A 14,346-nucleotide genomic window follows, 5' to 3' on the forward strand; every position below is an offset into this window, starting at 1 on the left:
TCAGTTGCCTTAACCTGACATAAGGCTTTATAAACAACAGAATTGGCTAACACTTTTCCTGTAGTCTTGTTATACTGATCCATCAAAAGGAATTAATCTGTGGTGTTCTGAAAACATGCAAAGAAACAAATAATCTATGCTAAAGAAATGTTTAAGTAGTTCTAAACAACAGATGGGATTAGAAGGATTATAGAAAAGGTTACTCCTTAATACGATCTGCTTTCAAAGAGTGAATTCATTAGCCATTTAAGTAGTTTCCATTCAATCTGTAAAATATATAAAGTGGAGACAGATAGATAAAATACTGACTTACAAATAGAAAAGCTTTCTTAAAATTTGAAAAAGGCTTAACTTCTATGCAAGCGTTAAGTAACTAAGAATGTGTATCTCATCGTATGTGTTAATTCTCTCTCTCTCTCTCTTTTCTCAAGGTTTTCTACTCACAGTTCCAAAATCTCTGCAAAAGGTAGATGATGAAGATATGTTGCTAACCACATTAAAGCTAGGAAAAATTCTTCAAAATAGAGATAGAACTGAAAACAAAGGAGGTATACCACTGCTGAAGCATTACAAGACTGAAGAGAGACATGCTTTGGATGAAGAGGATAACAGAAACATGGTGAGTTTTCAATCATACATTTTGGTTTAATTGTAAAATGGAAATTCTCTTTATAGCCCTTTAGAAGACAAGTACAACAATTTAAAACAATAACCTGGTGAACATAAAAAAATATCAGTTTAGCTTACTACAGTCAATAATATATTTTCAACTGTAAATATCTAATTCCAAGATTTTAAATGTGTAACATGGATAGTTGAATAGAAGACATCTGATTTTTACAGAATCATATTTAGCCAAAATTTGTTGGGTAAAAAAGCCTGTATTTATGTTTGATTCAGAATGTCCCTATATGTAGCAACAGGTTTTTAACTTTAAGACTCGTTATTTAATAATAATAATAACAATAATAATAATAGAAAAGCCTTTCAGCTGAAGATGTAATGCAGGTCATTACTTTTAAAATATGATTCTCAAGAGAAAATACTTGCACTGCTAAACATAAAAAGTGAACACAACTGACTAATAAACTGCTACTCTTGCTTTCCCTTAAAACAGGACACAGGTTCAAGACATGATTTCTTAAATCATGTTATGCCAATCAACTTAGGTAGAAAGCAACTATCTTATCTTGCAATGAATGGAGCCATGACTTTTCCAAGTGACAATGAAATTAAAAATATTCAATCAATACAGGAAAGAGAGACTGAAGACAAAGAAGATTCAGCTCAATTCCCTATAGGACGAAGGGATTTTGACAGTAAGTATATTTACATTTTTATTATTATTTTTTTTTCATTCTGGTAAATCATAAAGCAGTGTCTATATAGCAATTTGATAACGCTTCATTTAGAAACTCCATGAAATGTTTGGGATTTCCTAGAGCTGATGAAATGTTGCAATTTCAGTTTACTTCTATTGTGATTTGGTGCACAGGGGAGGAAGTATTTGTTAAATTAGTACTTGCAGAGGCCATGAAGAATTCTAGTTCTTTCATTATTTAAACATTCAGATTATTTTTTTTCCCTGTAGTGCTCAGATGTATGCTTGGAAGAGTCTATCGACCTTGTTGGCAAGTCTGAAAACTAATTATCTACACCACCTTCTTTGAAGATTAAACATTTTATTATTCATTTAATGTAATTTGAAATCACTGTGTTTTACTGTGGCTGTAAATATGCATCCAAAAATACTTTCCCATCACATTGTAGAGGGAACCATAATTCATTACCAAAAAAGAAGATAACTGTAATTACTAATAATGTACTGTTATCAAAAAATAAAAGACTTCTGCATAACTCAGACTTTAACTATTTGTCTAATATTATACACAAGATTATTCCACTTATCTGAGTATGAAAGGAATTTATGTATTTCACCATTTTCTTGCAAAATTTCACAACTTCTAAACCAGTAAACATGTTATGTATGTCAAAACAAAAAGTTATAGTCGAAAAAAGTTAGTTAATTTTGCCTGACCAGCAATCAACTTATTCTTGCTTGTAGTTTTGCAGTGTTTTCTTTTTCCACTGATTTTGCTGTTCAGTTCCCTCTGAGGCTTGTTTGAAGTTTTAGGTCTTTTAGTATTTTTTTGCAAAGATGGTTCACTTCCCTTATCACAGATTACTTTGTCATTATTCAAATCCATCTGTTCATTCTTGGAGTTCTTGTCTCTTGGCTTGCAACTCAGCTTTCCCATATCTGCATAACTTCTAGTCTGGTGAACATTTTCAGAAATAGTTCCAAGCACTGGTACATCAAGACATGAATTCATACCTTCTGTCATGTAGGAATATCAAAAAACATATGTGAAGACATAAAAAGTTACCTGGGCTTATTAATTCTTTTTCTATCAGAGGACTGTCATGTGATATTTTTGTTTAACCAAACTTAATGCTTTATCAGTAAAACAAAACTATGCTGGTCATTGCATTTACATTTGCTATGTGCTTATAAGCATACTGCCAAATAAAAATGACATTGCTCAGAAAATATGTAATATCAACTAACTTAGAGATGTGCATTTGTATCTTTAAGATATTGGGAAATATGCTTAAATGCCTTAGAATTGCATATTAGACAGTTTATAGTAGATTAAAACAAATTTTCCCCTTTCTTGAATGCCAAAAAAAGAGGTTTCACTTAGCTTGCTTTTTGTAAAATAAGAAGGAACATTACATAATATATATATAGAACTTATTTTTTTAATGTCAAGATAGCATCAGAACTTTAATCCAAAGACATTTAACTGACCACAGCATACACAGAGCATGAGACATGGCTTTTTCTTGAAAATATATTTATACCTCAGTTTTACTAAAACCTTGTTTGAGAACATTTGAAATATCAGCTATCACATTTACTTATTCAGTCCTACTACGGCTTACCTGTGAGACAGCCAGCTTGTACATGTTGCTCTGATGCAGGATGTATTGAGGTTGCAATTTGGCTACTGCTAAGGAAATGCTGACCCTTTATTTCACTCAACTCATTTTTATATGTACATGCAAATTGAGATTTGATTGAAGGTTGTTTCACCTGCAAATAGCAATCTGGTATTAGCTTTAATTACTTAGCAAAGTAAAAGACAACACCTGCAAGACAAGTAAAATAATATTTCCCCATTCTTCTGCCGTGAAAGCTTTTAGATCAGGTAAAATGCCAGAAAAATTAGTATGCTCACATAAAAAATATTTAAGAAGTATTCCTTTACAAGGTGTAAAGGCTTTCAATACTAGTCCTAAATTGTCCTATGAAAGTCCTAAAATAATTGAAAAATATTTTTTCATCTCTTTCACAAAGTTACACATTAACTTTTAAAGTTTCAATCCAGAGATTTTCTGCCAAAGTTAGCCCCCTCTTCTGGTAACTGCAGGTTCTACCATTCTGAGAAGCTGTCATAGATGCTGCAGTCAATTATTATACTTCTATAGGTCATTCACAAATGCCAAGTATAGGATGAGACTCACCACTGAACCAATTTATAGCGAGAAAAGCATAACAGCAACATTGAAAAGGAATGATAGATAATATAAACTAAGCTTTGATATACTTATAGCTAAAATTGGAATGTAAAGTGCTATTTCACATCTCGCTTTAGAAAACTTCCAATTTCCCATTTACTCACAAAATAAAGCCTTTTTTTTTTTTTTTAATGCACTATGCAAGTCTTCTTCTCTTCTTAACATAGGCATGTTTGAATCTTACCATTTGGGTTTGACTCATCTTTCTTCCAAATCAAAATCTCAGATTTAGACAGAAAGATGGAACAAGTTCCCAGAAAACTCCTTTCACACAGACCCTCATCCATAAAATTCAGTCACAATTGATGCCATCTTCATCAGATAACTGCTTTCATCCATACAAGCTAACAGATTCAAGCTTTTTATCTATGAGATACAACTTAAGCGTCTCTTCATGATATGCAGTTGGCCAAGTGGACACATGTACGGTCTTTTGGAAAAAAAAATAAAAATCCCATTTACTTCTAGAAATGTAGTTTCTTTTTGAGTTAATATGTCTGTGCATATATAGTTCTACTTTAAACTCAATATTCTCTTCAAGAGTTAAAAAGACCCTATTTCCCAGTTGTCGATCACTCCCAAACTGCAGTTCCTTTGTGCCAGATAATAGCCTGAGAAATGCAGGCAGATTTAACAGGGGGAACTAGCTAGCCTGATTCTCAACAATTCTAATATTTTTAAAGTGTTAATCTACTCTGCACTTAAAACATGTACCTTAAGGAAAGACTGTATACATAAATAATTTACAAGGTTTTCTGTGCTTCAAGTTTATGCTTTAGCTCATTGAGTCATTCAGTGTATGACATTAACCTTATACTCTTTTCAGAAAGTGTTTCAAAGGATTGAGAAGCTAACTGGAGAATAAGCTTAAGAATTTGAAATAATTAAAAATGCAACTCTAATCTAGTTTTAAGTTAACCAACACACTATTGTACAATTACAACATCCAGAATATAAGAGGCTTACATTTTCTTCACGCTTAAAGTTACTGTAATATTAATGAAAAATATTTTCCTGTGTTTGCTGTTTCTTAAACACTTCATCTTAATCCTTTAAAATTCCCCCATTTCTTAAGTATTTTTCAGCAAATGACACACATCAAAAATCGTGTAACAATAACTTGCATAAAGTTCTATCACATGTTCATACTGCAAGAGAAAAATAAGCTACAGTTCGTGCTAAGTTGACGAAGATATAACAAACACAGCACAAAGAACATCAGACTTGAGCAAGAAGGCCTGATAGATACCATTCTACAGCAACAAATCCAGTTATTTTTTGGAACATCAGTTTCTTTAACCAGCCCTATCTGACATTAATTCAGTTTGCAGAGTTCAAAATGTGTGGAGTCAAAGGACAAAAGTCAAGTTCAAACACTGAAAAATTTGCAGATAAACCCATCTGTTTCAACTTCACTGAAGCTTGAAATAGGCCCCAAAACTTCCCTTCCTATTGCATTACATACCATTTAGTCATTTGCAAACAGTATACAAACCTCTAAAGAATGGGACTGTTTCAGTTGATTCTACTACTAATCTAGAGGGTACATAAATATCAGAAGTGCAAGACTAAATTTATTGAAGTAGTCAAACCTTCCAAATAGTCTAGGAATGTATAATCACTAGTAAAAACAACTGTCACATTGAGTAAGGTAGCACTTAATGTAAATTTTAATAACCTGAAGGCAGAACAAAAGAGCACAAGTCTCACACTGAATTAAAAAGCAGAGTTTTGCTGGAATGGTTTTGAAGAAAAAAGAGAAACTTAAAATGTGATTGGAGCACATATAATGAAGACTATCAACAGTTTAAATCATCTCTTTGAAATTACAGTTCTTTTACATTAGTTTCTGAAATCCACTGCACTGAGGGTACTATCCAAATGACTCACAGCTCTGGCAGAGTAAAAACATATTGGGGCTCAATTTGCTAATCAACTAGTTGCACACAAATGGTGTTCAATTAACTCAGACTTAATCTCCCCTCTCCTCTTCACAAGCAAGTGGGTTGTTACTGTTATCCCTATGCAAAGAAATTCTGCTACATTTCAGAATGAGGTTCACTGTTACTGCTGTTCAGATTGAAGAAAGTATGACAGAATTTGAGACACAGTTTCAGCACATGTAGGTCACTTAGTAGTCCTGATGAGCAGATAAATAAGACATTCCCTCACCTTGAATTCTTTATCTGGAGAATTTTTTCAGTTGTTCAAAATGCCAATATAAAACATTCACTTTTATATGAAATATTAATGGTGTATGCTCTATTTATTTCTACAAGTTAGTTGATAATCTATTCCAGCTCTCCTTCCAGCATCTGCATACAGACAGTTCTGCCAATATTTAGTTTGTAAGAATGTTGAGATTTGGGTTTTATACACTGGAATGGCATAATAGAATTTGAAAATCTACATCAGTAACAGCAAACACATGTTTTTATTTTCTAGCCAAACAATTAGAGTACTATTTGGAAGGGGAAAAGAAATAAAAAAAGAAAATGTCTTCTCTCCACCCTTACTCTTGTCGTTTTAGAAAAAAAATATTAAAGGTACGTTGAAAGAGAAAGCTGAAAAAGAGAAAAGAGTTCAAAGAGAAGAATAAGAAAACAATAAAAGGTAAGTATCCTTGCCAAACCAAGGCACTATGTTATTCAAACATGAGAAATATTCTGAATAGCTCAGGTAACAGCAAGCAAGTACTGAAACTATTAAATATTCTCAGCATGACATTGTACCAGCCTTTTGCTATCCCAAATTAACCTAATATTGTTTTGAGAACATTCAACCTCAAATCACTTCATTATTTGGTTTCAAAATTACTCAAAACTCACAGCTACTGATCCTCAGAAAGCAGTTTAGGGGTCTTGTAGAAACAAAAATGATATTTTCTACCCAAGTGTGGTTTATCAGCTGACGCAAATAATAAAATCCTTCTTCAGATTTTGTTCTGAACATAGCCTTTTTCTCCCCTCTCCCTCCTCCAGATACTATTTTTTTAGCATACTCCATACACATTGAAACTACTAGTGAGCAGTGTTCCCCATAATTATTTTACTCTTAGCAATAAATATATCTAGCTACAATAGATAAGACCACTACCTGAGGAAGACTGTTTTCTCTATTACTAGGAATTTTCTGATCACTATTACAGTGGACATACAGAAAACTCTTGATAACTTCCTGTTGGTAGTCTTCCAAATCACAGTTTATTTATACTGGAATCACAAATAGGCAAAACAATTTTCTCAAGTAACAGCATTTAGAGAACTGAGCAATGAAAAATAACAGCAGTGCATAAAGCTAGATATTAAGTTATTTTATATAGGCACGGGCAAGTCACATGAGAACAGCAGACTGGGATTTTTTGCTTTGTGAAGCTTTTTCCTTGGAAGGATTTCTATACACAGTAAAATTACAATGAACTTCAAGTGTGCCAAGATTTGTTAGAGTTCTTAAGCCACAAATTCTTTTTAAAACTAAAACTACAATTATGTTCCCAACTGGAGGGAAACAGTGCCTCATATAGGAAAGGTTGTCTCCAGTTACATTAAGAAATAAACATGCCAAACTACTGAAATTCCTTGCAGCTGTTTCAGGATAAATGTGTTAACAATACAGCAGGATTTCTAAAACAATGTATCAAAAGGCCAAAACAATCCTGAGTTTACAAAAGAAAATCTATTACTCTCTCATATATTGCATGCTCGTAGTCTAATAACTTAAGATCTCTGTGTTCACCCAATCCTGTTAGTTCAGTATTATTATTTTAGCTACATCTTGAAAGTTTAATTTATCTTTTCTGGTGCAGAAGAAATATGAGACTCTGATTATGCAACATTTTTGTTGTCTGATGTTGCTCTTTAACTTAAACAAAGCGGATGATTCCAGCTGTCCTTCCCTTCCTCCCTCTCATCAATAAAGCAGGACTTACATAACCCCATTGAAATCAACAAACTAAGTAGTCAAACAATAGGGTATCTACCCGTTTCAGAAAATGGAAGTATGATTCAAAGAAGAGACATGAGGTTAGATGAACTCTTTTTTGATAAAATAACTCTCCCCTTTACAAGTAAACTGTTTACACATTTTTTTATAAAGCAGAAACGGATAATAAGGACAACTGACAAAAACAGACATAGCTCAATAGATGTTCTGTAGACCTTTCTGAATGAAACCTTCTGAACCTTCAGCAAAATACCATCCACCAGAAGACACTCTACTTAAACAACAGATAAACTTTAAACTGCAAATCATCTCTCAAAAGAAGATTGAGTTTCTTATTATTACTCTTACCTGCTTCTGCTGCAGGGAATGAAAAACTGCCATATGCTAGATCCCCAGATTTCTTTCTCCTCAAGGGGTAAGAGTGACAGCTTTGCCTCCTAACAAATACCTTTATAGTTAGGTGATCTTTCTGCATCTCTTCCTGTATTTAATGAGGACTGAAAGACAAAGCTATTTCTTTGTCTTTCACTCTTGCCAGGAATTTTTTTTGGCACAATGGAAATACCCACAGATTTATTTTATTTTTAAACACCAATTCCAGTTCATAGCTACCCTTTGACTTCACGACTTTGTTCACGCTCCATATTTTTAGATACTAAACACATATGCATGATGTTTTGCCCTAGGTCTAAATATTATTAGTCTGCACTCCTCCACATAATTCTGCAGAAGTTGAGAGATCAGTTCGTGTATGGAAGGAGAGGGTATAATACTACTACTTTCCCCTCTGTAGTTGTTGTGGGGGTTTTTTTTGAGGGGTGGAGTTGTTGGGGTTTTTTTGTTGTTTTGTCTTTTGTTTTTAATTATTATGATTTTTTTTAGAGGAGTGTTTCTCCTTTCACCTCCTAGATTTTACAGCTTTTTAATTCAACACACACATCTTGATGGGATTTAGCATGCAAACTAATCGTCACTACTATACTTTTCTTCCCCTCTCAAGTATTATGGAAAAGGAGACTTCTATAGGGCAAGTTTTAATGAGAGGTCTCTAATTTGTACTATAGACTAACCATTTAACCACCTATGGTAAAAAAGTCCTTAGCAGTTTTATGGAACTTCTCAAAAGAATCATTGACATTGAGAAGAAACATAATGTTGCTATTGTCTTATTCAAAAATACGGTATCTCTTCTGAGTCAATTGATAAAATGAGTGCATTATGCATAATGCAACTGTGAATTTTTACAAGCAACCTGTACACATTTCAATGAAGACTTATACTCAGTGTAAGAAGGTGATAAATCTTACTGGAGCACTTGAAATCTGTGGTCATGAACAAGGAAATCATTGTGCTATGTGCTGCACAGTAAAAAACAGAACAAAAATTATTTCCACCAAGAGACATTACAATCCAAGAAATGTATGGATTCATACAGAAAGGAACTGAAATTAGTCACTATAACGGGCATCAACCTCAACACGAAGCACTGCTAAGTTTTGGGGAAAGGTTGATTTAAAGGTACTGAAAAAGGTTTTAAAGGAGGATAATGAGTTCTGCAGATATCAATAGGAAATCTCTTCAGCCATAAGAAACAATATAAAACAGCTGAAAGAGCTAGCTTGAAAATTAACAAAGGAACAAAGATAGGTATTGCAGACTGAAAGGACAGATATCTCAAAGAACTAAATCAGAAATAATCAACAGATTGGCATAGATTAAAACAAGTAGCTTCTATCTACCACAACTTAAAGGAACAGCTTGAGATGCAAACAAGAATGGCATCCAGCACCTTTGATAACTTTTTGTACAGAAACTTCAGCGAAGTAAGATAGTTCAAAGCTGCGACTATAAAGTCCAAGAAAAACACACGGCAGTAAATCAAAAAGAAAACCCAGGAATCTTTAATGAGTTAAGAGTTGAGTGGACTTAGGAATAAAGAAGAACATCTTTTGGAGGTGTTACGGAATGAAAAAGTGACAGGTAGGATACTGTCCTCAATGTTAAATACACCAGGAAAGATAGAGATACCACCTTCAAGTTTACATGGTAGGTGTTCAGAGGATGGTATAGAAGTAACAAATTATGTCAGTTTTGACAGAAGGGGCACTTAGTTCAGATGTAGATCTGTGAACCATTCATATAAAAATGATAGCTCTACCTATGTTTGTAGTGTATTCATCCACCAAGAAGGTAGAGAAAGAGAAGAGAAAGAGAAGGCCCTATAAAGTCTTCATACAAAAAGGAAAAAAAGGAAGTAGAAACATGCAAAAGAAACTCCTTAGAAATGTTTAGAAAGGTAGAAAAAAAAAAAAAAAACAAACAGAAAAAGATACAATCAAAGGTGAATGTCTCATGAAAATAAGCAAGATTTTATGTGAGAAGATGAAGATGAATGGCAGAGAAGTATCCAATTTTCAGTTAGAAAAGTCATTAGCTGTTTGGCAACTGCAATTTTAATGGACTAGGAGGAGAAGCAAAAGAAAGTGAACATAGGAATACCAGAAGAATATTTCCAGACTTAACAGGAATCTAGTGTAGTTTAGATGGCAATGTTTGGCTGATACACAAAAAAGAGAATTGCAAACATAATATGAAACACACAGATATCTTGAGTAACAGGACTCTCTGGTGATACATAATGGAGGAATATGTACACTCTGAAGTGCATGATTTTAATTTTACTTTCTTAAATGGAAAAACATCTTGAGATATTTGGCCTCAGTTCCATGTTGTATTTTCTCTCCCTGGTACAATAGGATACACTGATAGAAAGCCATAAAGAAGATTGTGATTACTAGAGGCAGTTTAGCAGCCACGATGTTGCTCTAAGATATGAGTTGCATAGCTCCAAGCACGAAGTTAACATGTTAATCACATTTACCATCCACATTGCTAAATTAGGGGAAGAGAGTCCACCATCGTAGATACAATCTACAGAATATTATAAGCAACCTTTACAATCTTCTTAGATGCCGAAGAAAGTTTGGAAGCGTGAACTACAGACTTTAGACTTGTTGCTTGTTCTCTTTGAATTTTGGTTGTCATAAGACTAAAGGCAATTTGTGTTTCAATATAGTCGTCCTCAATTACATTAGCGACCTTTCCATGCAATTTCTGCTCCTGAAGTAGAACTCATTCAATTATTCAGGGATCTCTGAAAGAACTATTATTTGCAGAGGAATTATGGTAGTTAACCTGGTATTTTTTATTAGGAAAAAGGTGTTGTTTTTTTTTAAGTAAGAATAGTTTAATAATATGAAGCAGCCTCAAGATTCCTATTTTTGATGGTTTGTGTCAAAAAACTTGTAAGTTTCCAGAAAAAGTCTCAAATGTGGCACGTTATTACTTTTAGTTAATATTTTTTATACTTTGATACTGAACACAGCTGTTCATTAATCCAATTACAAAACCTCCATTTCCCTAGGAAAACTGTGTATTTCAATGTATTATGCAAACAATATATCGCGGTTTTTGCTATTTGATGAGTAAAGCTGCAATTTAAATATGCTATTTATTGTAGAATTAATGTAAGGAAGATCCTTTATCAGCTTCCAAATTTCACAACAATTAGTGCATGTATCCAAAACACCTATCATCCACCCCGCCCTCATCCCAAAAAAAGGCACTCAGAAACAAATTTGAGTATATTTAAAACACATGCTGGAAATACTGACAGTGTTTTTCATTTTACTTCCTTTAGGGGACTTTCTACTTCCTTAACGTGGAATATATTAAACATCCCTTCATAACCAGTGGCAAAAAAAATTCTGTTGTGCTGTTCTAGAACCAACTATGATGGTTTACAAGACCTCTGTTTTCTTCCTTTTATACTAATTACATTCATGTTTTGACCTGTTGTCAGGACTGTCTATAAAAAAATACTAAGTCACTACTTTTATTTAGCTCTCTGTTGAAATGCTATGGAAGATACAAACTCCTTCTCTTTCCATAGTCCCAACATTCAAGTTTCATAATTTTAAGGAGAAAAAACAAACTATGTAAAATGCAGTACATTGTCAGACTACAATTTTCAGAAACACTGAATTTGAATAGTGCCACTCACAACACTAACAGACTATTGTTCCATTTCATCTATAAAATAGCAAACATTAGCATCTTTATTTTACTGTTCACAAGTAACCTTTATGGAAACCTAAGAATTTTACAAATAAAAATCATCCCACCAAAAATGCAATGCAAAAGTCATTAATACATTTTTAGAATGCCTCTGTTACCAGAACTGAAATCAGATGTCTGTGTCCAGTTTCATCTGTTTTCACATAGCTTCAGTTTTATTTCTATACTCTACTCCTGAAATACACAGATGGTTAAATTAAGAGATACAGATTAACTCAGTGTATCTCCATTAAGAGATCTTCATTAGGAAGCACTTTTAAGTTTAAAGCCTTTCTTTTCTGGAGTTTTAGATATTTCCATTCATTGTTCGAATTAGGCCAATTACCACAAGTTAATCCCAATTACATTTATTTAGCTAAAGGACAAATGTCAGCCAAGTATTTTACCATTTTAACACTGTTATCTTCATTTTAGCATTATTATTTCAGTACACCTGTATTTGCACAATAATTCCTACACAGTACCTTATTTTTTCTTTCATCCATAGATTTCTGGATACGTTGTCTAAGAGGCTTAGGTGAAGATCCATTAGACTGGGCTGGAGACCTATATTAAAAAGCAGTAAGAAGTATTTAGAACATGTAAAAGCAATTAGATAAGAACAACAGTTAACACACCAAGTTTATCAGAAATGGGAAGGCAAGTATTATCACTCTCCAAGCCTTACTTTGCTTTCTTCCTTCCTAAGTAACCACAAGTACTGTGATAACTAAAGACAGCAGAACAAACCCAAACCTACATTTCAGGAATCAGTCTGCAGAGTGTTTACAATATTGTAGCTCTGCACCCACGATATTATTATTTGTAATGCTGGTGATGAGTTAACAAGTCACCATTCTACTCACACCCAAATGGAATAGCATCTGGTTGACAACCAGAATAATCTTCCTAACATTTACACACTTTTCAACAGAAGCTTCCACCCTCCTGTATTTCAGTATGTGAATAGTTATGTACATAAATGAAAAATTTGGATGGATATAATGCAAAATGATGATGATTATTTTTTTGGCCTTGAAATGAGAACTAACCTGTCAATCTGTAAATAATTGCTTCTCTGTTTAAGCAGGCCAGTGTGCATATGAGGACACTTTTAAAAAAATAGATTTTATTAATTTAGCACATTCTATTCATTATTCCACAAACAAAATTTGTTTTATTTAGCTCATTCTTTATTTTATTTATTTCTGTTTGCCTGGTGGTGCAAAATTTCTGCACGACCTTGCAATGTTCTTGCACTGCAATTTAAATTACCAAAATAAATAGCATCAGCACGCTCCTATCTATGTTGCAGTTCTGGTTCATGAGTTCTCTTTTTAACCCATAATGACAAAATTATCAGCATCCCACTTTTCCAACAGCTTATGACACCTCAGGATAAGTGACTGATTAAATCATCAGTGCTTCTCCAGTACACACATAGCTTAGACTCCTCTTCAGTGCCAACAGAAATGGGTTTTCAAGAGATTCTTTGTTTTGTACTCCAGATCCAACAGGGGTGTTCATTAAACAGAAGGAATTTTTAAAGAGCAAGCAAAGAAATGAGCAAGTAACGACTAGCTTTTAACTCTAATAGGATAGGAAGATGATGGGAATGATAAATCAGCAGCAACTAAAAAGTTGTCCCAAACCCTGAATATCTGTTGAACCTGCAAAACCAGAATAAGAGCACTTTTGTTGTAAAAATGTATGAAAATACTTAATCCATAGTCATGTAAAATTTAACTCTAAAATATAAATAATAGTATTTTAGAATCACCTTACTTTGATTTTAATATCATCACTACATCTCTACATTTGCTTAAAAATTTTAAGAACACTATGGGAAAATCAGCATGCTTCTGCCTTGCATGCAGCTTTACAATACAAAAAATAGCAAGAGAATAGCAAGTTTCATTTCAGTTTTTGAAAAGTTTTTTTATTGCTAAAACAATTACTTAGATTAATAAATTCAATTTTTTGAATAAACTAGTTCTAAATCAAATTTTTATATTGAATCACTGGAAAAAAATATATGGGAAAATAAAATCTAAACCAAATTGACCACTAAGAATTATGAAGGAAAACAAGAATTGTCTAGATTACTACACAAATTCCCAAATAGCAGTACCTGTTTACACCTACACTGAGAAGATTATAATTCAAACAAATGTCTCATACATTTGGGGAAAATTTCAGAAAATTAATTCATCTGAAAAATCAAATGAGGCAAGTGAAACCAAAGCACTCAGTGGGCACTGTTATTCAGAAATAAGTGGTTTAAAACCCATCTTAAATCAAAGAGTTACTTAAAAAAGTAATCAAGTTTTCTAGCTCTGAATGACAGCCATGCTTAATTCAGAATAATTCTTTTGGGCCTTGATTCCATTCAGGTAGAGCATTAGCCTAAATCTGATTAAGTTCCTTTTCATTCTGCAAAAATACAGTCACAGTGAGTTTTATTAAATTAATAAAACAATTTAGAAAGAAATGTGGATCAATTTTCCTCAATCTGAAGTAATGAAAAAATAAGACATAAGAGAGAATGCTTTCCCTTTACACCTAACCTTGCAATAGACTGCACTTAAGTCATTTACTTCAGGTAGTATTAATGCTTTGCTAGTCACTCAGTATAAGATCTTTAAAAAACACACACACACAACACAAACACACAACAAAAATCTTCTAGTACTCACCTGAAGAGCG

The 14,346-nt window shown here is 33.2% G+C and overlaps 2 protein-coding genes across 2 annotated transcripts in view; one reads left to right on the plus strand and one right to left on the minus strand.

The window, feature by feature from the left end:
* The first annotated feature begins 379 nt into the window (after positions 1-379).
* On the plus strand, positions 380-1,641 carry PMCH (pro-melanin-concentrating hormone). Its single transcript, XM_010005802.1, has 3 exons — positions 380-619; positions 1,118-1,319; positions 1,592-1,641. The coding sequence occupies exons 1-3, from the start codon at positions 380-382 to the stop codon at positions 1,639-1,641; spliced, it is 492 nt and encodes a 163-aa protein (XP_010004104.1).
* Positions 1,642-2,003: 362 nt separating this feature from the next.
* The window catches only part of PARPBP (PARP1 binding protein), a 39,670-nt gene continuing 27,327 nt past the window's right edge, over positions 2,004-14,346 (minus strand). Inside the window, exons 8-10 of the mRNA XM_010005804.1 lie at positions 12,126-12,213; positions 2,947-3,097; positions 2,004-2,338 (exon numbers count right to left, since the gene is read on the minus strand). Of these exons, the coding sequence (XP_010004106.1) occupies positions 2,004-2,338; positions 2,947-3,097; positions 12,126-12,213 (574 nt within the window). The remainder of the gene's footprint in view (positions 2,339-2,946; positions 3,098-12,125; positions 12,214-14,346) is intronic.

Source organism: Chaetura pelagica, unplaced genomic scaffold (genome assembly GCF_000747805.2).
Source record: "Chaetura pelagica isolate M959 unplaced genomic scaffold, ChaPel_1.0 scaffold79, whole genome shotgun sequence".
Lineage (NCBI taxonomy): Eukaryota > Metazoa > Chordata > Aves > Apodiformes > Apodidae > Chaetura > Chaetura pelagica.